We start from the raw sequence: 26,075 nt of genomic DNA on the forward strand, positions 1-26,075 counted from the left end.
ATGAGAAATGCCCATAGTGAAAATCAAAAATCATAAACCACATGATATTACTGTGGAGAGCAGACAGCTGAGAGGAAGAAAATGGCATGCAGTGAAAGTTGGTAAAGTTAAAATGAGAATGTAAATACAAATAAACTGTGCTCAAATGGAAAAAGAAAACATCTCATTTTTCTATGTCAAGTGTGGACCCCTAAACAGATGTGCAACCAGCAATTTTACGCCAAGGGTAAGCACTAAACATTTATTTTATCCAGCCCTGTCTGGCACCCTCCTGTCTTCAGGACACCCCTCCTGTGCTGCTCATGCTTTTGCGCTATTTATAATCCATGGGCTTCCTGTGTCAAGTTACCTGGTCTTGTGCGTCAGCAGAGGACTGCAATCACAGCAAAAAATGCTAAGAAGTCATCCTGGGTTGGAGGATGTTCTCAGTATTTCATTCACTGCTGAGTCTTCGGCCTCTGAATTATTTCTAAGGGCTTGCATCATGCCAAGTGGCACCAAATTTTTTAAAAGTGATTTTATATCTCATAAAATGTCAAGTAGGTAAATATCATATTATTTTTTACAAAAGTTGGTTGTTGCATTCTAAAACCAGTCTAAGTGGCTTCTATAACCTATGAAATTCTAAATTTGAGTACTGGATGTGCCACAAAGCCCACCTCCAGGACTAGCATGTGGAATTCCATGACGTCACACATTCACTGCTGGTTTTATTCATGCTGAGTGCTTTGGAAGGTCATGAGTATTTTATCTCAGTTCACAGCATGGACCTACCAAATCCATATAAGGAGCATAAATGAACTCAGCCACATTCACAATAGAGCTAATGTCTCAGTTTGCACTATTTTCAAATATTTTAAGTAAAATTATTTTTTACTACTTTTATGTAAATCCAAGATATTTTGCAAAATAATAAAATTAATAAAAATCATGATGCAAATGAACATAAACTATATTTTTAATATTCAGTACCATGAAAAAAGAGTATCAAATTAGTGTCCATTAAAATTCTTATTTGCAAGCAATGAAAACTAACTCTGAACATCTTAACAGTTAAAAGATTTATTGGAAGGCAAAAGAAGGACATGAAGTTAGAAAATAAGATCTCACAAATTGGACAAAGCTGGATGCAGTGGCTGGCAATAGATATACATTGATCAACATCTGCTGCCGCTGGAGAGAGCCACCACTGCCAGATGTGACCCCCATGGCGACATCTACTCTGTCCTTTCCAGTATATGTCTCTCACTCCATAATCTATGGTTGATAGAGTGACTGAGCCCTTCTCACATATATTTGTCTAGCTGTCAAAGGAGAGAGAAAAAGGGAGTCTCCCTCTTAACATTTCACTGTGGTAGGTGAGAAATTTATGACTGGCAGCTAAAAATAACAAATCATCAATGTCTACTACAGCTGCTTAGATTTTTGTCTTGAGCCAAACATTCTTCAAATTTTATGAAAAAGTTGAATTACTCCTGCATTCCTTTAGTAGGTTATTGTAAGTTCATTCTCAGAAACAGGACTTACGATGCTGACATCCATTCAAACTGTAGACTCTGAATCTTCCCTATAATCTTGGGCAAATTACTAAATCTATTTCAAGCTTTCTTTATCTACCACAATGCCCATATGTTTTATCTTCCTTAAAAAGATTTTATTAAAATCACTGATGATGCTAATTAAAATATAGACCTCCTTAAAGAGGGAAGGTTCAATTTTTTAGTCAACATTTAATTTTGCTGCTATATGTCCAATCAGTCCAGCTGACTTTATAGAATTCCTATTTAATTGCATTAGTAGAAAATCTAAAATGTAATACGTCTGTATGTTTCCGTATTTCCTCTATAAATGGGACATAAGAGGCATTTGTGCTGAAAGACGTGTGGCCACTAAATGCATAGTTTCATATAACTTGTGTAGCTTTTCAACATTGAGGAATGTGTCCTACCATGAGAATACCCATACTTTTACATGGAATAAAATGACTCTGGTTTTCCGTTTCCTTGAAAAAATGCATTATGAGATAACTGGAGGCTGACATATTTGCATTTGAAAACAAGCCTCCATTGAAAACTAGGAATGGGAAATTATTCCTGGTGACCTTTCCCATCTCTCTTTGCTTCTTGGCCAAGTCCATGAAAGATCAGAGGAAAAGTTTCAGAGATGCCTATGTTAAGAACCTTCTTTTGATATTAACCTTTCCTCTATGCACCACATTGTAGTGGGAGTCCTGGGAAGGGTGTCATTGTGCTCTCATGTACAGGAGTCTACCCTGTAATAAAAATCAAAACAGTGTTCATAACAAGCAGGGCCCTCTGTAAATTACCTTAGATCAGCGGTTCTCAACCTGTGGGTCGCCACCCCTTTGGGGGTCGAACGACCCTTTCACAGGGGTCGCCTAAGACCATCGGAAAACACACATATAATTACATATTGTTTTTGTGATTAATCACTATGCTTTAATTATGTTCAATTTGTAACAATGAAAATACATCCTGCATATCAGATATTTACATTATGATTCATAACAGTAGCAAAATTACAGTTGTGAAGTAGCAAGGAAAATAATTTTATGGTTGGGGGTCACCACAACATGAGGAACTGTATTAAAGGTTCGCGGCATTAGGAAGGTTGAGAACCACTGCTTTAGATAAAGCATCTGTAAGGTTTACAAGGTAAAGTAAGCGCATTTCTAAGGAACAGAGGGGAGATTAGGACAATGTAGTATTGCAACCAATTAGCATTTTCTTTCAATTTCAGTGAAAATGATTTGAGCAGATTACCTCCTGTGAGATTTATTTTTAAGATTAAAATTATTGATTTTTCACACTACCTCATCAGTGTTATTTAGAAAAGTCTCATCTGATAATTAGGCCTTGCCTACATTATGCCAAATATTCAGATGCAAGCTGATCATTAGCCGGATAGTTGATCTCATGAAAACATCTGGATACTTGACTGAGATTTTCAAAGAATTTTACACAGATATTTGCAATATTAAAAGTTGTAACAGTAACTTCATACGAAATAAGAATTCTGTTGCTACACATTGAATATGTTGATAGTTTGTACACCACCTCAAATGCAAAGTGGCATCTTTTTTAAGATAATTACTGAAAACAGTATTTTAAAATTCAACATAGCAAAACACCAAACTATATGATATAAATCCTTCTTCTTTCTAAAAACACTAGTGGTTATTTTTTTTCTGGAAATGATAATCTTGATTTTGGTAAACTTCCTAAGGCCAAGCACATAAGCATATATGTGAAATCACTGAAACACAATGTTGTACACTGCCACCTCATTTTGATTTTACTGGGCTCTGATCACATGTCATATTTTAATTGAATTTGGATTACATGGAATCTGGAAGAAGTAACTGAGATATAATGGCATGCCACAAACCATAGGTGCTTCATGAATTTTATTTCCATGTGTTATCACTTAAAGGGCCCTTATTTTGGCTGAGGTCAAATGTGGAAAACTTATTCACATAATTCAGTACATTTAATATCATCTTTCCCTGACAGTAATTCTAAAATACCATAACATAAATTATATCTACAATATTCCATTTTAAAACCATTTATCCATTTTTTATTTATATGGAACACATTATTATTTTTCAAACCCACAGAAAACTGGTCAACTGAGATAGAAGAGAAAGAAGAATGTTGAGTTGAAGGAACTTAGGATGGAGATGGGAGTAGCTCCCCTCTAGTCCAGTAAAAAAAAATATGTTCCTGGTCATACTTAATGAATTTCTTGTCATAACTTAATTTGTTATCATGGCATCTATGAATATCTGGGGGTCATTACCTGAGTGGTGTGACTCTCTCTATGTCTCTGAAATGTTGAGGTCGCTGTCCCACTCACAGACAACCTGGAGAATCCCTCTTCTTCAGGTAAACCTATGGAAGTCAACACAAAGTAGTTAAGTTGTGTGTCCTTTCTCTGAATAAAATAAGTTGTGTACTTACTGTAAGAAAATAAAATTGTTATATTTTATAGATTGAAATAATCGTCAGTTAAATACTAATTGAATAATAAAAATTTTATAAGAAAATATAGAAAAACAAAGTATTGCTGCATTTCCATTTAATACAAGAAAACATATACTAGCAAGAGAAATACAATGATAATGAAGAAATATGTTATCATAGCACAAAAGTGAACAAAATTCAGCAAAGAAGTATTGGAGGGGAGAAAGGAAACTTTTCTATAAACTGAAAATTGTTTGATGGAACATCAATGGGGGAAAGAGAAGTATATGGACAGTGGAAAGTAGATGAGATCCTTGAGTTGATAAAGGAGACAGTTTGTATTTCATTTGTGCGGTAGCAGGGATGCAAAGAAGGGATTAGAAGATATATAAGACACAACCAAGTATCAGATGAATTCTATAGGCTATAGTTTATTTTACATACAAATGGAGGGAAGAGATTGGGTGGAATTCTATGAGGAAAAGGTCAGAGTAGCTGCTCATCCATAACAGACCAAATTGTAACCACTTATATAAAATGAAGGGTGGATTTGAGAAAATCAACACCCTCCCCCAAGTAATATAGAAGTATCTATGAGGCACCAAAGGATTTTATTAATTATACCGTATTATAGAAGCATAACTGCTGACACTTTGGGTTATATAATTCTCTGCTGTGGTGCTGACCTGTGCATCATGGGATATTAGCAGCATCCCTGGTCTCTACCTAAATGCCAGTAGTACCTCCCAGTATGACAACCAAAAACATCCCCAGAAATTGCCAAACATCCCAGGGAAGCAAAATCATCCCTGGATGAGAACCATCCTGAAAGAGGAATCAATATAATCACAAGTGACTCATTAATGAAAATGAATAGATTAAAAAAATAACTACCCAGTGGAATGAGTTTAACCCAAAGAACTTCAAATTCTGAAGTGATTGCTTCTCTTATCTAAATCATAATTAGTCAGTAAGGTGTAATTGATTAAACATATACATGATTCCCACATTAAAATCATTAGAAAATCAAGGCATACTTTTTCCAATTTCAGCAGAGAGTTAGTTGCTCAGGGAAGTGCACAAAATCCTATCATCACATAGCAAAGTTTCCCAATTGATCTTCCTGTTATGTATACAAATACTCTGAATGCAAAGGTTAGCTTCACTGAGACTGAACAGACTAGGGCCAGCACCTGGAAACTGACACACCTATGGATGGGGGGTCATGTGCTGGAGACTGGGTCCCTCCATATGTAATAGCAATGTCTTCAGCTGACTAGGGAAATACTGTAGTAGAGACCGTGGTAGCAGGTGTGGGAAAGCAGTGTTAGAGTGATCTGAAATCTAAATAGGGGGAAGGAGCATGGAAATCTAAGTTAGAGCAGAAGTTGAAATTTCAGGCAACTAGATCAGCAGATAGTTGGCAATATGCCCAGGGAGCAGGGCACAATAAAGGATTTGGGACTCATGTGAAGGAGGGTGTCAAAGGTGAGGGCACAAAGGATAGATTGACAAGCCAGACAAATGTCTACTTAGAGAACATGGTTCACTGGATGTCTTACTGAAATCTGGAATCTAAGGCAGGAGAAGAAAATTGTAATCCATTTTTCAAAACTAAACTATAAGTTAGAAGCTTACTCTATGAATCAAAGCAGAAACTCTGTTTATTGAGGATACACAGTCAAAGCCAAACCCATAGCATAACATTTATATAGTATCAATTAAATAAAGTTAAGAAATATTTATGATCAGCCTCTGAATAAGGCACTGGAAAATACAATGAAGAATAAAGAAACACCTCTATCTTGAGGAGCTCAAATTTCACAGGAAAGACCCTTAGCCAGGCTACACAACAGAACGACTTAAGGGGTAAGTAGGAGTACAGGTAACTCTGAGCAGAATCTTGGGGAAAGCAGGGATTAATTCTACCTAAAGGGATTAGAGGAAACGTGATGGTGGAGATACCAAAAGATCTGGCCTTCTAGGATGGAGAGGATTGAGCAAAACAAGTGAGATAAGGCAATAAAATAGGAGAAGACTGATCCACATCTGGGGGAGCAGTCTGTAAGAACTGCATATAATATTGAATGTCAACTGTAACAAAAATAAATAAATAAATAAATAAATAAATAAATAAATAAATAAAGTATGCATGAGAGTATGGCCAGAGGAGGGAACCTGGAGGATGTGCTGGAAGGTAGAGTAGGTCAGACGTTAAAGTTACATAACATTTCACAGAAATTTGATAGTATTTTATCAGTAATGGGTAGAACTGCAGATTTCTCACAGGGGATGTGACACCATTTTACCTAAGTGGTAAGTTAAAAGGCATTTCCTACCTGTTGACTAAAGAAATCCTTGACCTCAGAACCTGTGGCAGGTTAACAGGACAGGGACGATGGTTTCAGTTTGAGCAAGGTGCATATGTGGGAACAAAGAGCCAGGTGATGACAGAGGGTGAGTGAGGGAGAAGGGAGGGTGCCAGGGAACTCGGTGTGAATGGTCTCCTCCTGATAAAGGAGGAGTGACGAGGGTATAAGGAATGAGTCCTGTGGAGTGGAGGGAATCCTTGACACTTGTAGCACATAGAAACTCATGGCTAATATTCTAAGCAAGAGTGTGAACTATATAAAGTAATAGTTGGGAACTATTGAGGTGTAAAGGAGGTCAGAGGGCAGGACTTTTTCTTTTTAACCAACGCAATATTTTATGTTGCTGCAATATTGAAAGCAGTACTTCTTCAAGGCAAATTATCCAAAAATGACACCAAAGGCACAAACCATGAAGGAAAAAAAAGGATGAATGCTTTCATTTAAACATTAACAATAAATGTGTTAAAAATATAAAATAAATGCAAATTTAAAAGAACAATGTAGAACATTCAAATACACTAAACAAAAGGCTTGATTTTTCTTAAAGCATCCTACAAGTCAAAATAAAGGCCCTATCCTCAGATTTTAAAATATGGGCAAAGAATCTGTATAGAAAATTTAAGTGAATATACATGACCACTAAATAATAAACATGTTCATTTTCATTAAGTGCAAAGAAATGCATATAAGACTACAGTAACTTACCCATTTTACCTATCAAGATAGCAAATATTTCAAAACTTTTTATTACATAATATTCACAAACCCATAAAAGGGCGGAGAATATGTAGTGAAATTCCACTTATTCATCTCCAAGCTTTGGAATTTTCATTATTTTAATCTTGTTTCATCTACTCATTATCTTTTTAGAAAATATTTCCAGAAATTTAAAAATTTTCCAAAATCATTTCATATGTAAATTCTTGAGCATGTGTCCCTAACTGATAAAGATAGTTGTGTGTGTGTGTGTGTGTGTGTGTGTGTGCAAAGTCTTGGGGGTAGAAAATTCAACTGTGTGTTCCCACAGGGTTGCAATGTCAGTGTTGTGGGGGCATTTAAGATTAACCTGGAGCCACCGACTTGTTGACTTCCATTGGTAAGTTTCCACCCCAGAATGATTGCTCGCACTCATCTACACAATGGGATACTAAGCTGCAGTAAAAATGAAGGAATTCTTGCCATTTGCAACAGCATGGATGGAACTGGAGAGCATTATGCTAAGTGAAATAAGCCAGTCAGAGAAAGATAAATATCACATGATCTCACTCATTTGTGGAATATAATGAACAACATAAACTGATGAACAAAAACAGATCCAGAGACAGAGAAGCATCGATCAGACCGTCAAACCTCAGAGGGAAGGTAGGGGAGGGTGGGGGTAAGGAAGAGAGATCAACCAAAGGACTTATATGCAAGCATATAGGCCTAACCAATGAACACAGACAACAGGGGGGTGAGGGCATGAGTGGGAGGAATGGGGGCTAATGTGGGGATAAGGACACATATGTAATAACTTAATCAATAAATAAATTTATAAAAACAAGAACTTGCTCTGGTTGTCTCAAGGCCACAACCTTTTCCCCAGCCCCGGCTCTCAAAGGATACTTTTCCAGTTTAAACAGTGCTATGTCCCTTCTTCAACATATTCTTTCTATAGCAGCAACAGTTGCCTCAAAGTGCTAAGCATGTCTGTTCAATATGAAACCTTCCCTTTAAAAAGCCACACATGCCTGGCAGGCATGGCTCAGTGGTTGAGCATTGACCTATGAACCAGGAGGTCATGGCTCAATTTTTGGTCAGGGCACATGCTAAGAGGGAATGTCTTTCAGGACATTCTTACCAGTTATGATGTGGATTCAGACTGGGACAAACTGTAAAGGGTGGTTGTGACACTGCATTTTATAAGCTCTACCAGTTAGAATCTTCTAGTCAAATTTCCTGTCATTCCATAGGAACCCAAGTTTGTTTAGTCAACAAAAATAGAATTTAGATTTTCTTTTTATGTCTTTCCTGATTTATGATTTAATTCCTCTCTTGGTTTCTATGAAATTAGACATCTGTGCTCTCCTAGCTCTTCGACCACCTATTCTGTACCTGCATGTTTGCCCTTCTCAAGGTATATTTCTCAAAGTGTGGCACTCTGTGTGGCTTTGAGGTCAAATACTCTTTTTTTCCCCCCTCATTTATCTTTATACTTTTTCCCTAGAGGCTATCAAACATCCCCATTTCTCAAGCTTCCTTCAAAATTTGCCTTTCCGATCTTTCCATCTTGGAATCCTCACCTCAACTCTAAAACTATAATCATCGTTTCCGTAACAATTATCTATAGCCAGAAGTCCTTCCTAGCTCTTGAACTCCAAATCCTACCCACAAAATTAGTGTCCACTTAGAACTTCATTTTTTTCTGTTAGAGAGTCCACTATTCTCCATCTTTAGTGTCAAGTTCTTGTAGTCATCCTTCACTCCTTTTTTATTTTCTCTTATACCAATACATTCTCTAAAACTCTTGCTGTGTGTACGCAGCCTGCAAAGGCTCAAGTGGAGAACACAAATTGGTACTCTCAACTTAAAGTTTTTGTTCCATTGTTTACTCTGAATAATACCATCAGGTAAATTTCTCCAAAATAGCAGACAGTGCCCCCTCCAAACAAGAACAACCCTTTCAGAGTCACTCTTCAATGACCTATACATTCTTAAAAATTTTTTTCCCCTGTCTTATTGACGTACCTATTCTATCAAAGCAACCCATTCACTCCCTGGCCAAAAAGACATGGTGTAGTAAATTTTCTTCAATGAAGAGTATTCCCTTATTTCTAGTCTGAATACTATTTATTTTGAAAATCCCAGCCTTCACCATGAAATGCCCTTAACTATCTCAGGCCATAACAATCTCCTCTTCTATATGGAGGCAATAGAAAACCATTATTTACATATTCATTTGACACTTGTCACTGGCTGTCCTATTTTGTGATTTCTCTTGATATGTACTGTCAACCTTTTATGTATTTTCTTCATTTTACATATGTGCTCACAAAGAGCACATCTTGAGTTGCTTATATTTCCTATCACTCCCCATGCATAGCAAAATGCCTGCATGCAATGGGTGGTTATAAATGCTTTGATCGACTGATGTGCATCTGTCTTTCACTAGACATCTTCCTGCCATTCTGCCCTTAACATTAGTTTGAATCCTCCGACCTAGGGATAAAACAACCTCCCCCTGAACTCCATCTACATATCCTGACTTCCATTCATCCCAGAGGCTCCAAACAGCAATATCTGTCATTGCCCTGCATACCAGTATAGGCCATGAAAATGATATGGCTGTTTGGACACATGTGTGCATGTAGGTCTAGGTGTAAATAAATCATAAGTCAAAGATTCTAGCAGTATAGCCTTTATGTTCTTGAAAAAATTAAATCCTGCTTTGCACTTCCTCTATTTCATACATAAAAATTTTTATCTTTCTTGGGTAAATTCTCAGGGATCTTCTAGCTCTAAAATATCTAAGTTTTTATGATAGCCATGTATAGGTAATATTTACTGGGCACTAACTTTGTGCTAGTCTCATCATACTAAGTACTCATAACAATCATATGAGGCAATCCTTTGGTTATCCCCATTTTTCAAATGAGAAAAGTGAGAACTAGAGAAGTTAAACAATTTTCTCATGGACACAGGGTTAGTAAGCATCAGAACTGGGGTCCAGGCAAAGAGGAAGAGTGCAACCCTGCTAAGAAACTAAAGCTGGCAATACCAATTCCGTGTTCTTCCACTTGACCCTTTGCAGGCTTTGCACACACACCCAGCAAGAGTATTGAGAGTGTATTGGCAAGAGGCAAGAAATAGGGAGTGAAGGATGACTCTAAGAACATGAAATCAATGATGAGCAAAGAGTATACTCTTTAAAAGGAAAAAGGAAATCAAGCTTCAGCATTTCAATCCAGCCATTTTCAACCCTGACTTCTCAACCACAGTGGGGGAAATTTAATTAAATAAAATCGGAATTAAAAATTATTTCATATGACTTCAAAAGATTTTTAACTAAATGCCCGAGGAGCTTGCTTTCTTTGCAAAGCTACCTTCTGTTGCTCAAAATAGATAACTGCACAGTATTCCAGATTGTCAAGTGAAGGCTTGCTTCCGCTGGCAGTGAGCCTTTGAGTCAGACAACAGTATGAGTTCCAAAGAATCTATAAATTCCCATAAACAAAACGATGTTGTAGAAAATGTACATATGAATATATTTCAGAGGCTCTAACCAGAGGCTCTTTTGTCTTTGGTCTGGATCTATCTTGAGGCATAGCTAATGAAAGCCGTACTTGATGTTCCTAGTCAGTGTGATTTATTGCTACAAAGGCGCTAAATTCAATATGGTGCTGGAGTCTATGCAAAGAATGTGGAGTCCTGGTCCTGCAAATAGTCTGGCCCAGGCCTTCCCTGTGGAAAGCCCTTTATCACCACAGATAATTCTTGTTGTGCACTGAGGATGAGCATAGTGCAAATAAAAAGCTGTAATCTTCACAGAATGATAAATGTAAAAATCAAAGATGCTAACTGTATACTTTAATTGCCATTTTTCTTAATGTCCAGCCATAAAATGTATATTCATTGAGCAGCAAAAAAGAAAATCATACTGAGCATAAAATGTCTTAGATGGGATTTTTTTACGTCTGTATTTCCTCACAAAACAGACATCTTTATATTCATAATATTTTGTTTGATATAACTAAAACATTCTAACACTAAAAACTGTTCTCTAATATAATGATAAATAACCACAAGTCCAGGGAATAATTAAGTATACAAAAAAGATCTAAGTCTGTGTTCACATCAGTAAAAGGATGGCAATTAAAGTAAGTGATAGCTATAATTACCCACACATAACTATATTTCAGCAAATGAACAAACAGATAATTATTTCTGGGAAGCAGAGGTAGCATGCAGATACTGGCATTCAAGAGAGAAATCGTTTCCTAGAAAAAAATAACACTACTTCTGATTCAATTAGGACTTCAAGTTATTTTAAACATTTATTTCCATCTTGTGCCTTTATTTAGAAAGCACATTGACTGTAGATTGTGAATTATGAATCAGTACTAATAGCCACTTTAAGAACTATAATGATCATGAATATATCATGTGTTGCACATGTGTAATATCTGTTTAATTTTTATCCTACCAACTAGGAGACATTTTCTGACTCTGCCTCCTGCACAGGATTCACTGGTGCATATGTAATATGCAACATTGTTTTCATCGATAACTGCTTACTGAGTGGCTAAGTATCCAGGGCATTGTACCAGGGATTTTAATAATCATAGGAAGGCTGTATTCACAAAGAAGATCAACTTAAACATATCAAGTGGCCTTGAAAACTTAAAATTCCATTTGAAATAATTTTCCTTTTGTATGTATAATTCTCAAGATATTCAAGTGGTTTTCTGGCTTTATTTTAAAATCTTAACCCTATAAGCATTAAGGAACAACATACGAGTCTGTGTTCCAATGTTTGAAAGTATACTATGTTGAGGTTTAGAAGCCTGATATTCCTGGTGACATAATTTTATTTTATTAATTTCAAGGAATGTATTCTACAAAAATTTCCATTTTGGTAGAGAGCAGTTTTTGTTTATTCCATTGGCCTTTGGTTTTATTTTGATTTTTAGTGTAAGAATCATAGGGTTGGTTCTGTTGTTGTTGTTGTTTTTGTATTTAGTTTGCTAGTACCATTTCCGGAACCATAGCTTTTACATTTCAATCAAAACATGAACAAATTAAATATTTTGGTGAAATAAAGTTTTCATTTTTCTCTTTCTTTATGGTAGGGTACTCATCATCTACGGTGAGCTAGGGAGAATGTTATGAAATGAAACTTTGGCAAAAATAATGGGTATACTATCATCTTTCTAAAATATTTGTTTATTCAGACTTGATCACTTAATATATTTTAAATTTCTCTTTTTTTTGTTTAATGGCTAGTCTTAAAATACCATAAGATTGCAAGTAAAATGGTGTTACTTATCTTCTTACTAGATATATACAACTTTTGTGAAATATTCTATCACACACTTGATGCCTACTGCTGTTATTCATATTCCATTTTTATTACTTTAAGAAATTTAATTTGAATATAAGTGCATACATTTGTTATACTTACTGCCTCACAAAAGGTTATCATCAGAGATTTCAGAAAGTAATTTATTAAAAGATTATATCTCAATATTTCTATCTAGGCACACACATAAATCTGAGCATTATACATTAATGTAAAAAGTTTTACCAAATGTCTATTTTAATCAAGCTTGAGTAATACATCATAAACACTCAGTGTTATTTTAAGGGTGGAAAATTGGGGTATAATTTTAATATCCAACAAATAGGGCTTGGTTATTTTAAATCATAATAATCCCATATGATGGAATGCTATGCATCCAGGACCATTAATGGGTAACTGTAAACAATTCAGATCTATATTTGTTGACATGGGGATAAATTACATGATATTCTTAAGGGAAAAGCAGATTATTAAAATTATATGTACAATATTATTTTAAAAATCAAATATATTATATAGAAATGCATATATGTTCATTTGAAAAAATAAAATTTGACACAGTGGAATACCAGACATATTCCCAAACGTTACTCAAATAATTGAAGTATTTTTGGTAATAGAACTGATGGTAGTTTGTATTCTTTATTCTTTCCTGCATTTTCCAAACTGTCACATAAAACATGTATAATTTTTATAACCTGCATATAATTATAAATGTCATTTAAGCAAGGCCAAAATTGGGGGATTCTGGGAGCCTATATCATTCTTTGTCAAATTGCAGTTCTTTTTTCTAGATGCTTTTGTTACTCGTCTAAAAATCCTTATTTCATCAGTGTCATCATCCCATCCCACTCCCTCACATTGCAACCAAAATCTTCTTCTTGTGAACCCAATACTTATAATTATTATATGTAATCCCTCTGTAATCCTCCCCCCCTCCCTTCTCCTCCCCTCCCTCCACCCCTCCCCTGCCCTCTCCTCACTCTCTCTTTCTCTCTCTCTCTTCCTCTCCCTCCCTCCCTCTCTCCCTCTCTCTCTCTCATTAAAAACATCTTTCATTATCTTTCATTTTCCTGAGCCACCAGACCATTCCTACATTACTCCAGAGACCTAAGCTTGAAGAGATCTGCCCAACCAACTACCTACCACCAGACTACTCCCAAAGTGTGATTATAATTACCAGTGCAATTGCCCTGGCCAATGTTCATCTTATATCCATTCTTATCTTTCCTCTTTGATAAATCAACAATGAACATCATTGGGTCTGCTCAGCTGAAAAACTACATCCCCAGCACTGACCTTGGGAGCAGCAAAAGATAGGATAGTGAAGCTGGAATCTCTGAGGGCCATGGAGTTCCACAGCCCTGGGAATCTACCATCCATCCTAAAATCTCCTTTCCTCTCTCATTCTCTCTCTACCCCAATATTTTGAAATTGTGGAACTGGAACTACCACATAAGTCAAGGAATAGATGCATTGTCAGCTACCCGGAACCCCCCATCATTCTCTCACCTAATCACTGTAGGCTCTTTTCTTCTGCATATGAAATGAATCACTGTTCTGACTTTGTGGTTATCTTTTAGCCCCTCCTCCTTGCCTGTCGATTCTCTAATTCTACAGGGTGCCTAGTGGGTACCACATTGTGGTTTTAATTTGCATTTCTCTAATTACTAGTGACGTTTGACTTTATTAAAATGTCTATTTAAGTGCTTATTCATATATCCAATTCAATTTTCTATTCAGTTATCTTTTTTTTTAATTTAAGTAAACTCTGAATATATAATTATTTTTCCATTAAAGTTAGCAGGATTTTGTGTTCTGTGTAAGGAACCCTTCTTTCTTTTCACACCTCTGAGGTAAAAACAATATTTTTCCGTATTTCTTCTATACATTTTATTTCATATTTGACATTTAACTCTATAAACCACCAGGAATTGCTTTGTGTGAACAGCGTGGAGTAGGAGTCCTTTCATTTATTTTTCACGTGGATAGTAGTTGATTATGCTTCCCCCTGTGTCCTTCAATGCCATGTTTGTCATAAACTAAGTGGCTATTTGCAAAAGCTGGAAGAATTGTTGGTCCTCCCCTCCCCCCTGCCCCCGCCTCCGCTTTATCCTTCTTTATTCCTAGCCTCTGGAAGAGTTTGTGTAACACCGGCATTATTTCATCTTTAGAATTTTGGGAGAATTTACCAGAAAAGCTATTTGGGCCTAGAGGGGTTTTTTTTGTAAAAGAGTATTCAATTACAAATTAATTTAATATTTACATTATTATTCAGCTTTCCTATTTCTTTTTTTTTTACCACCTTACCAGTTATATCTGAAAATATTCTGATATAAAGCAATAAGCAGAAAATGTGTGAAATCATCTGATACAATTATTTTCAACTTAGAAGCACAGTGAGAGCATTAGGGATGCACCAACCAACTTCCCTGTGGCATTCAAACAAGGTGACTGTCAGGAGACCAGGCATATTCTAAGTCTCCTCTGGAACCTGGCTTATCGTCAGCTGAAGGCCAACAAGTGGCAAGTAGCTTTCCTATTACTTTTCTCCATTTTTGTTGGTCGTATTGTTCTTTTGTGAGATATATATCTGTTCATCTAAATTTACACATTATTTTTGGCATAAATATGTTCACAATTTATTCTTCTTATTTTTTAATTTCTGCAAGATCTGTGGTAGATCCCCCTTGTCATTCCTAGCATTGGCTATTGTGTCCACTTTATTTCTCTATTGCTCTTGTAAGAGAATTATCATTTTATTCATGTTTCAAATCAAGTTTTTTCAAAGAACTAACTTTCAGCTTTCTTGCTTGTTTTGTATTTCAATAACTTATTTCCTTATCTTTATTACATCTTTCCTTCCTTTTTTTATATATATATTTTATTGATTTTTTACAGAGAGGAAGGGAGAGGGATAGAGAGTTAGAAACATCAGTGAGAGAGAAACATGGATCAGCTGCCTCCTGCACACCTCCCACTGGGGATGTGCCCGCAACCAAGGTACATGCCCTTGACCGGAATCGAACCTGGGACCTTTCAGTCTGCAGGCCGCTCTATCCACTGAGCCAAACCGGTTAGGGCTCTTTCCTTTTTTTTAAGAGAATAAAAGGGAGGGAGGCAGGGAGGGAAGGGAGGAGGAGAGAGAAAGAGAGAGAGAGAGAGAGAGAGAGAGAGAGAGAGAGAGAGAGAGAGAGAAAGAGAGAGAGAGAGAGAGAGAGAGAGAGAGAGAGAGAGAGACATTGATGTATTGATGTTAGAGACAAATCGATTGGTTGCCTCCCACAAGGCCCAGTCTGGTGCCAAGGATCAAGCCTGCAACTCTGGAACATGCCCTTGACCAGAATCAAACCTGAGAGGCTTCAGTCCACAGGCTGATGCTCTATCCACTGAGAAAAACTGGTTAGGGCTCCTTCCATTTTCTTGATGTTTAATATTTGTTTCTAACTTGTTGACATTTTTAACACTGCTTTTCAGTCTTTGTTCTTTTGCTATAATATGCATAAAGCTATAAATTTCCATTGATTAAGGGGTTAGCAGCACCCCACAAATTCTGTTACATTTTTATTGTCATCAGTTAAAACTGTATGTGTGTGTATGTGTGTGTAACAGATATGTAGTTTTTATTTTCAAAATAGATGACAATTGTTTTAAATTATGTTCATGATGAATCTTCATTTTCTATTTATTTACATTAACATTTTCATTATCCTTATGTTTTACATATTCTTTAGAAATCTTAGGCTATAAAATATCTTAATCAATTTATTTTTAATGTGAACTTATACAAGATGAGAGTCTTTTAAAGTTCATGTGATTCAATGATGTTTAACTGTTTTCATATATGCTTTCTTATCTACCATCTAAGACCTTTCTATTTGTGTAACCTTTCAGATATTTCTATTTTACTTCCCCCTCCCCTCCCTCCTTTGGCCATCCTTTTGATTAATTGACTTTTTATTATTATATTTTACTCTTTCTATTAGTTTGGGAATTATATACCCCACTATTATTCTTTCAGTGGTTACCTTTGAAATTGGTTTAGAATATTAAATATTGTCTTTTACCCTCTCCTGACCTCACTGACTTTTAAAAATTGTTCTGTATTCCTCTTTGAATCTCTGAACATTTTGAGTCTGCCCATGTTTAATTCTTCAGTTTTTATTTTTTTCCACAAATATTCTAACTCCCCTTCATTCTTATGAGTTTTTTATTGCTTATAAATTCTGGATTGGCAGTTATTTTACTTGACATGTTAAATATGTCCTTTCATTGTCTTTGGACTTTGTTACTCCTTTGAAGGTATTTTGTCTTTTCAACTGCTGGCTGTTTTTAAGACTCAGGCTTGGTCTTTATTTTACCACCGATATAACTAGGAGCATTTTTCTTTCTATTTATTCTATTCAGGTTTTGCATATTTTCTTTTCTATTTGTACCAAAATCACATTTACAGAGAGAAAGAGCCACCCTTATTAGATGCACACATCTGTGGATTTATGGGAACACATGCATTCCTGTTTGTCAATAGCACCATATACCCTCTGTCGTTCATTGTGGTCTGAATGTCTGTGTCCCCCCCATGTTGAAATCCTATTCCCCAAGGTGATGGCAGGTGGAAGGTGGGGCCTCTGGAAGGACACTAGGTCATGAGGGCAGAGCTCTTATGAATGGGATTAGCGCCCTTAAAAAAGGGTCCCGGGAGAGCTCCCTGGCCCCTCTGCCCTGGGAGACATAGAAGTGGGCAGTCAGCAGTCTGCAACCTGAAAGAGAGCCCTCCCCAGAACCTGACTATGCTGGCACCCTGATCTGGGATGTGTAGCCTCCAGAAATGTGAGCAGTACATTTCTGCTGTTGACTAGTCACCCTGTCTTTGGCATTTTGTCACAGCAGCCAGAACTGACTAAGACAGCAGTCCGTCCTCTGCTCCCTGTGCTATATCCAGCCTCTAGCAACCACTCATATTTTCTGTCCAATAGTGTTGCCTTTTCCAAAATGTCATATAAATGGAATCACACTTACAGTATTCAGATTCTAACTTTTTTTCACTTAGGGCAATGTGTTTGAGATTCATCCATTTGGTGACGTATAATAGTTCATGGTTTTTTACTGCAGAGTTTTCCCTTGTGCTGCCAGTTGGTCAGCCTGAAAAATAGCCCCAAATGGGTCCACTCTAGGCACTCACACCTCATATAGTGGCCTCCTATCAAGTGGACTGAATATATAACTTTCTTCTAACAATGTCCCATCCAAGAATAGGCTGTGTAAAGACAGTGGCTTCCCTCACGGGTATTCTTTCTGGCTATTGTGGATTGCTTGCTCTGGGGGAAGCCATCTGCCCTGCTGTGAGGCCACCCTATGGAGAAGCCCATGTAAGTGAGCAGGGAAGTGGATCTTCTGAGGCCTCCCAGGGCCCATGCGAGTAACCTTGAAAATGGACCATCTGTCAACCAAGTGTCAAGATGACTATAGTTTTGGCTGAGAGCTGACAGCAATCTCACAAGGGACTTTGTACCAAAGGCAATCAGCTCAGCCACATCCAGATTCCTCACCCAAAAAATTGGACAATAATAGCTGTTTGTTGTAGTATGTAGCCTCCAAGTTTGGGGAGGCAGAGGTAATTTTTATACAGCATTAGGTAGCTAATACAACCTAGGCGCCAGTTGAAGAAAACTTTATTTCCAGGGCTAGGGATTATTAATTCAGGCACAAGCATTTGCATTCAGGTATTTGTATGGACACTGTTTTCATTTCCGTTGGGTAAATAAATAACCAGGAGTGGGATTGGTGGGTCATACAGAAAGTGTATGTTAAACTTCCTAGGGAGCTGCCAACTCAAGTCTGTGTCTTGAGGCTTTCATCAGCATCGGGAATTCTCTAACATTTCTCACCAAATCCTTTCTCTTGCCCATGTACCTTCTCTTCTTTCCCTAGGATTCCAGTCGTCCTCCTCCCTGACTGAATCCTTTATGCCTCTAAACCATTTCCTGGCATTTCCATTCTTCTTCTTTGCTTCTTTGTGTCTCCTTCTGGATATTTTCTGAGTTATCTTTCACTGCCCCAGGTTTTTATTTTTAAATGACTGTGTCTAATTAACTTTAAACTCATCCTCCATTATACTTAATTTTATGACTGTATTTTTTTAATTTCAGAATTTCCATTTGACATGTTTTTATTGTTTCCCATTTCTGCTGAAATTCTCAATCTTTTATCTCCCTGGGCATCGTAAACACACTTATTTTAAAGAATGTGCATTTGAAGTCTGATCTTTTGAGCAGCCATGTATATACTGCAATTGACTGCTATTTCTGCTTAGAATATTTTTCAGCTTATTTTGTGCCTGGTACTTTTTGACTATGTATTGAATTGAAGCGTAACATGCTATATATATATATATAAATAATTGTTTTCTCTCAGGCACCTGTGGGTCATATCAGTTCTTGAGGTTGGATTGATATGATTCATAGGTGATGTGGTTCCTGATTCTGATTCAACTGATCCTTAGGATGGACACTTCAAGGCCCCACCCCTTGGCCTTGGCAGACCCCAGACTCAGTCTGGCCCCTCGATCCCAGGAGGCAGTCAGAAGCACAGCCCAGTCTTCTCTGCATGAGGTGAGTGCCCCAAACATCCCTTGGAGAACAGTTAGACTATGTGGGGTTCTTTGCTTGGCTTCCATTGCATTTCTTACTCACTTTTTCATTCCCTTCCAGTGTTTCACTGACTTAGATTTCTAGTGCAGTGGGTCAGATTAAACAAATTTAAACATTTTTATTTGACATGTTTTTGGATATTCTCAGAAATGGGTTGGACTGAATCTTTTCATTAACCATTATTAGAAGCCCTGGGGCTCTTTTATGTGTGAGAGAAATAAGTTATTTGTTTAAGCTACTATTAGGAAACTTTTGGATACATACAGTCAAGCCAATTTCCAAATGATACATTCATATAATCCAATTAAACACTTAAAGCCCAATTTGGTGTTTACCATGCCTTCAATATTATTTTCCCTTCACACTTTTTAGGTATGAGAAGAAAAAGAGTGAATTAACTTCCTCTGCTCAGTATAAGTCTCATTTTATACTGGTTCTCATAGATCAAATTCTCCATAAATATTTCTGAAAAGTCATTTAATACTGAAAATGATTTTAGTTCTTTGATTTATCCTATAATGAGTTGTCAATATGCCCCACAGAGACGTTTCATAGTTTATATTCTATTTTCTTTTTTTATTATTATTGTTAATCTCCACCCGAGGATATTTTTTCCATTGATTTTTAGAGAGAGTGGCAAGGAAGGAGGGAGGGAGAGAGAAACATCAATGTAAGAGAGACACATGGATTGGTTGCCTCTGACACTCACTCCTACGGAGGCCAGGGATCCAACCTGCAACCTAGGTACATGCCTTTGACCGGGAATCAAACCCTTAACTATTTGATCCGTGGGCTAATGCTCTAACCACTGAGCAACTGTTTTCCAGCTTTTAAGCCTACTTCATTTTTATGTTTTAAATCCGTTCTTCAATTTAAAATTTGGAGTTGATGCAATTTAAAATTTATCTATTTCGTACTGAGTTTAAGATGTGCTTACCATTTGAGACGGAATTGCCATTTTCAGTAGTGACAGCACTACAGAGTGAATTAGATAATTGAATTCCATGGTTGTTTGCGTTTCTATCTTGAGTCTCTGGTGTGATCTCTGATGTACCGGGATCATCTCGGCTAGTCAGGTTCATGTTAGTTTCAAAACCTAAAATAAATTTTAGAAGTGATTACTCTTTTCTGCTAAAGTAGACCGAATATGTTGAATAAAATACTGAAATGGAATAATGAACTCATCAAATCATTAATTACATTTAAAATGACAACTCAGTAACAATATTTATTCAAATTTATGGCCTACAAAATATTTTTTAAATTTTGCCAAAGCATTGTTAAACACAATGGCCTATACCATATTTAACAAACATTGTTAAACTAAGTGGTGAAAATCAATTTGATAATTTGTTATTTTCAAACATGTCTATAAGGAATTTTTGATGTCATATGTCACTTATTGTTATAGCAGTGACCATTTGAGAAATCTATTTCCTAAAAATATGGCAATAATTATGTCTCTGAATTCAGTTTCTGAATTATTAAACTGAGCAGAGCTGAAGCAATCTTACAGCTTTGGAATAAAATAAGAAATATATTTTCAATATAAGTGTAAAATGTGTTATTATCCATAGGAATATTAAACTTCAAATCCTTACCTCTTTATTCTATATCCTAGCAAAACTACTTACATGTTATTGTATGTCTCAAGTTGAATGCTCTCAGATATGCAAACATAGAAATCATTGTCCAAATTAGGCTAAAAAGCCCAATAAGGATTTTTTAAAACTATGTATTAATAATAAAGTAAAATATAACAAACACTAAGGTTTGGAACAATGTCTAACTGAGGTTGATGTTTACATAAGGATAGTATCATCCTTAGGCAGGGTCTACAAGAATGTACAAATGAAGCACATTTGTCATCATGGTGTCAGACCGGCTCTCCCCAACAACTCCCATCCCCAAAGTCAGGTCCCCCTCCCAGATTGGCCAGGCATATAGGGATTGGCTCTTGCTTCCTCAGGGACCTCAAAAAAAACTCCAACTTACTTGGAGATTATTGCTTGACATCAAGGATATCCATGCTCTTTCTGTTCTTGTCTGTTGGTACACAGTAGATTATGGCTGTCTATAGTTAGGCCTGTCTGAAGTTTTAGGCTAACAAATTATTCAAAGGCATAATTTGCTTTTTATACTTTACATGGGGAAGAAGAGTTTATCAGCCATGATCCCCATAACCAGGACTTCAATAGGCAGAGAGGCTATCCCTGTATTGCTGAAAAGGGAGTTAAGGTCACTCACAGTCATGCAGGTGGAAAGAGGTAGAATAGAATTTTAATCTATGTATTCTAACAATTGTTCAGGTTTTGTTTTCACGAGAAGACAAATTAGGCTATGTCATTTCAACGAATTGCTGTTTAAATCCCAAGGAAGGAAATAGGGAAAATAAGGAGGGATATAAGAGGGAGGGAGAGAGGAAGGAAAAGAAGAAGGAAGGAGGCAAACCAGGCGGCCCTCTAGAGCTTAGCTTGATCCTTTCTAACTCTTCCTCCTGGACATTCTCTCCCCTTGCCCCTGAGACTCATACTCAATAGCACTACAGGCCATTTTCCCAGATGGGCATTTTCCCAACTGCTCTATATCGACTCGCATCTCAGTGCTTTGGTCTATGCATTCCCTCTGCCTGGAATGTGCTCGCCACTCAACAACCCTGCCTCATCCTTACCCTCCAGTGAGGATCTTGTTCAGATCACCCACAGTGCAGTGGCCACTCATGTACCAGTAAATAATGTGCAGCACAAGGAGCAATCCAGCTGCCTAAACAGGAAGGCGTGCTAAGGTTTAGAGTAGAAAATGCTAGACAGTTAGAATGAGGGCAAAATGAACAGGTCTTTGAAGATCAAGGAGAAGCTTTTATATTTCAATGATCCAGGGAACCATTGCAGCGCCTGACTCCTTATACTTAAAAAGGCTTTGGTCAAGCCAATATGCATAAGAACAATGATGCCCTTGAGGTTGGGTGATCTCAGCTCTTGACAATAAGCAATCGCCAAGAAGGCTGTAACTGAAAGAATATCTATTCAATTTGGTCAACTCTATTTGGTCATTGTTCCTTTTTAGTCTTTGGAAAGTTAGTAAATCAAGTTTTATTTTAAAGTCGTTTCAAGATACAGACATTCACCAACTTTTATTTCTCTTTAAGACTAATTTTTTTTTCCATTCTTTAATTCAGTTGTTTATTGAGTGGCCACCATGTGCCCAACACCCTCCCTCCAAGTGCTGGAGATACAATAATGAATATAGGCAACTTGGAGCTTACTGGCCAGTTTGATAACAGACAAGCCAAGAAACAAGAAGATAAGTAAAAGTGGTGAAATCCCAGCTGGGTAGAAAACTTACTGGGAAGTGGGGGTAGGCAGCCAACATTTTCAGAAAGCATGGGCCAGGAAAACATACCTAGGAAGTTGCAGTGAGGCTTAGAGAAAAAGGAGGGAAACAAGCAACTGTGTTTATAGACAACCTTCCCCATGTCTAAAGGTCTCAAACACGGAAGAGCTCACCTTTTCCAAGGAACCAGGTCCTAAGGAGTTGGGCACGTGGAAGCAAAGGGTAGGTGAGAAAGGAGGACAGGCCTATCACCCAGGGCTGGTGAGGCCACGGCAGGCAGGCAGAGTTTAGCTTTGGTTCTCAGCACAGAGGGAGGTTACAACAAAAGGGTATGAAGTAGGGAGAACCTCCTTGGGTAAATGGGGACAGTCCTCTTATGTGTGGTTCTACAAGACTCAACCCTCTGAGACACTGTGTCTCGGCATGAGTATTTGATGCGAGCTTTCCTCATAACTAATTTCTATCTCATCAACAAATGATATATTTAAATTATAGTCAAAGCCTCCACTTTTGCTAGTAAAGTTTAAAAAGTCTTCTCACATTTCAGATCAGCAGGTGAAATTGTAGCCAATAGATGTTCTTATTTTTAATTATTTTTAATTTTTATTTATTTTTTGTTAATCCTCACCCAAAGATATTTTCCATTGACTTTTTTAGAGAGAGTGGAAGGTAGGGGGAGAGACAGAGAGAGAAACATCGATGTGAGAGAGACACATCGATTGATTGCCTCACACTCTCAAGGTATGTGCCCTTGACTGGAATTGAACCCTGGAGCCTTCAGTTCTCAGATGAAGCTGCATCCATTGAGCCAAACCAGCTAGGGCGTCAATAAATGTTTTTAAATTTGTCACAATAAACTGTGACCCTTACATTATCTACTAAGGTTTTCTTTCTATGCTTATATTAAAAGCATATGTCTACTCAAGGGTGGTTCTGGATTGGAATAAGAGAATGTCTTCTTAATGTAAGCTAAGAATTAATGGCCAACCTAATGATTATTATTCACATTGCTTTTACAATAATTACCATCTCCTGAGTGTTTATTATGTTCTAATCCCAGCTAGATGTGATACTTGACTTAGCTCTTGTTTTCTTAACAATTCTGAAGAGCTGTCACTATCGTGCCTATTTTCAAGATGAGCTCATTGAGGCTCGTGGAGGTTAATCTACATGCAAACATTTCACAATTAGTTAGGGTTGCAGATGAATTCAGACTAAGGCATGAAGGGCTCCACCATCCACCCACACTCATTCCTGTGCCTGACCCCTTATGTAAAGTCTTCCCTCCTTATTTCATGTGCTGGTGTAAGAGGATAAGGTAGCTTCCTTTCTGTGGCTTTATCACCCATCCTCAGTGGTAATGAACTCAGATCTGAAAAGTTGTACTTGAGCCACTGAACTAGAGTTGCAACATCAATATATGCGTCCCCACTCTTGGGTTATCCTTACTCATTAATTTTAACTGGAGGATTCTTAGCATAGTAAATTCTGTGTCAGCCTTAGCTCACAAACACCCTACTCCAAGTTAGTTACAAACACATAATAGCATCTGTGCCCAAACTTGTTAATATCTCGATTCAGTCACAATGTGGGTCAAATGCAGAAATTCTCAATCATTTGATTTTGTTGTAAAGTGTCAGTTTAGAGCATGAATGGTTGCAATGTCCCTTGTCAAAAGCATGCCCGTTACCCTGTATGTAAGCACTGAAGAAATTATCACAACGACAAATCAAGAGGACGTGGGCATTAAATCTGAAAAAGCCTTGGTTATAAAAGTGCACACACAAGATGCATATTTTATGGAGACTTTTCAAAGGAATAATACAGAGCAAACAAAGTCATCAAGTTGGTTCATGCCTCCAAGCAGTGGCTTTCAGGGTTTTGAGGGTGAAGAAAAGTCGGTCACACCAAAAGGAAATATTTGAGATTCTCAAGGAATCTAAGCAAACAAGTAGAGAAGTGAGAACTGTAAGATCCTGAATAATGATTTAAGGTATGTCTGAGTCATTTCTCCATCTCTACATCTTGTGAAATCAGTGGTTTGTGTCACTCAGGGCATCCTTCGGTCAGGTATGTTGTAACATTGGTTGATTCAAATACCCATACTGGTTTCTCTTAGCCTATACACAGGATTTCTCTGTGGCTCCAGCCTGGTGTTGTTTTTACAGGTATGGGAGGAATGAATCACATTGGGATTGACTCAAAGATAGTCTTGGCCTTACATTAGGATATGGCTATTAAATACAAGCAAGCACAGAAGGCACATTTTAAGTTAAATTTTAATCTAGTAAGAGAGTTCGAGCAAATCTCTAAATGTGAATACAAAAAAAAAATCAGTTGTCCTGTTTTAGTTTTTATAGAACTAAAATATCCTGCTTGGGTGGGTGTGATCCTTTGAAACTGTGGTTTTCTATAGGAGGTGATATTGCCACCCTACCCTTCCCCACCCTCCCACCTCTGAGCAACATTTGGCAATGTCTGGTTGTCACACTGGGGGAGGGGGACATTACTGGCATCTAGTGGGTAGACAGCAGGGATGCTATAAAACACCCTACAATGTATAGAACAGTCCCCTCCCCAACGACGAAGAATTATCTGGCCCAGAATGTCAACAGTGCTGAGGCTGAGAAAGCCCATTATAAGACCTAAGTCAGATCACGTCATTTCCCCATTCCAGTCTCTCCACTGGTTGCTCATTTTCTGCGGATTAAGATCCAAATGTTTCCTGAAACTGAGAGACCCTCCATACCTTGATTCCCTGCTCCCAACTACATGCCACCCTGTATCCCGCACTCAGCTTCATCTTCTCTCTACGGTGCATGGGGACTCTGCTCAAACCTCCCCTAGCAGAAAGGCCTTCCAGACCTCCTTCTAGAAAACAGCACAGTCTCCCTGTCCCAGGTCCATTCCTGCTCCCACTTCCTGTTTGGTTTTTCTACGGAGTCCTTCTCACTGTGGGACACATTTAATTTCAATTGTTTGTTTGTTTTCTGTCTCCTCCCTGTGGAATGTCGGCACCATGAGCTCAAATGCAATGTCACTGCCTAGAACAGTGCCTGCCCACAGCCTGTGTGCAACACATATTTTTGAAAGAAAGAGGGAAAGAAAAGAATGAATAAATCATTACAACAACACTGCTATAGAAATTTCCTTTTCTGAAAGGAATTACACTTTTTGTAACTAAAATAATTGACAAGTTTACTAACCAAAAAATTCATGTGAATGACTGTGGAGAAATCATGTATCACAGTAATAATTTTGCCCCATTCACATGAGATTATTGGGAACATGTGAAAGGATTTCCATTGTTAATAATATGCCTTTGATTTCTAATCTCTACTTATTTAAAATTATAAGGTAAGGGAAATATCCCATTGTGTGAGGTGAGATTTCTCTACTTATTCAAAGGGCTAAAACTGCTCTCTTTCTCCCTCAGAGTGTTAACATGTGGAAGAAAAGACGTACAGATAGAAATATCCTGGTCCGAAATGTGAGGATTCACGTCTTCAGTGTTGTCCGTCCAATTCCCATTGATAAACATTTGATTACTTTCCTACCAATATGCAAGATCCATACATATGTAAGTTTGTAAAATCTTACTTCACATGACTTTACAATCTCTAATGTTAGAAAATTACAATCAATACAGTAAATGTTGTCTCTGGAATCTTGCTGG

At 37.3% G+C, this 26,075-nt stretch overlaps 1 protein-coding gene across 2 annotated transcripts in view; it reads right to left on the minus strand.

Annotated features, from left to right (window-relative positions):
• MYO16 (myosin XVI) overlaps positions 1 to 26,075 on the minus strand; it is a 533,335-nt gene that overhangs the window by 29,024 nt on the left and 478,236 nt on the right. For both annotated transcript variants that reach the window (XM_070408604.1, XM_070408603.1), the window contains exons 33-34: positions 20,004 to 20,162; positions 3,823 to 3,914 (exon numbers count right to left, since the gene is read on the minus strand). In XM_070408604.1, coding sequence (XP_070264705.1) covers positions 3,823 to 3,914; positions 20,004 to 20,162 — 251 coding nt within the window. The remainder of the gene's footprint in view (positions 1 to 3,822; positions 3,915 to 20,003; positions 20,163 to 26,075) is intronic.

Source organism: Myotis yumanensis, unplaced genomic scaffold, assembly GCF_028538775.1.
Source record: "Myotis yumanensis isolate MYYU_CA2020_CCGP unplaced genomic scaffold, mMyoYum1.0.hap1 SCAF_3, whole genome shotgun sequence".
Taxonomy (NCBI): domain Eukaryota; kingdom Metazoa; phylum Chordata; class Mammalia; order Chiroptera; family Vespertilionidae; genus Myotis; species Myotis yumanensis.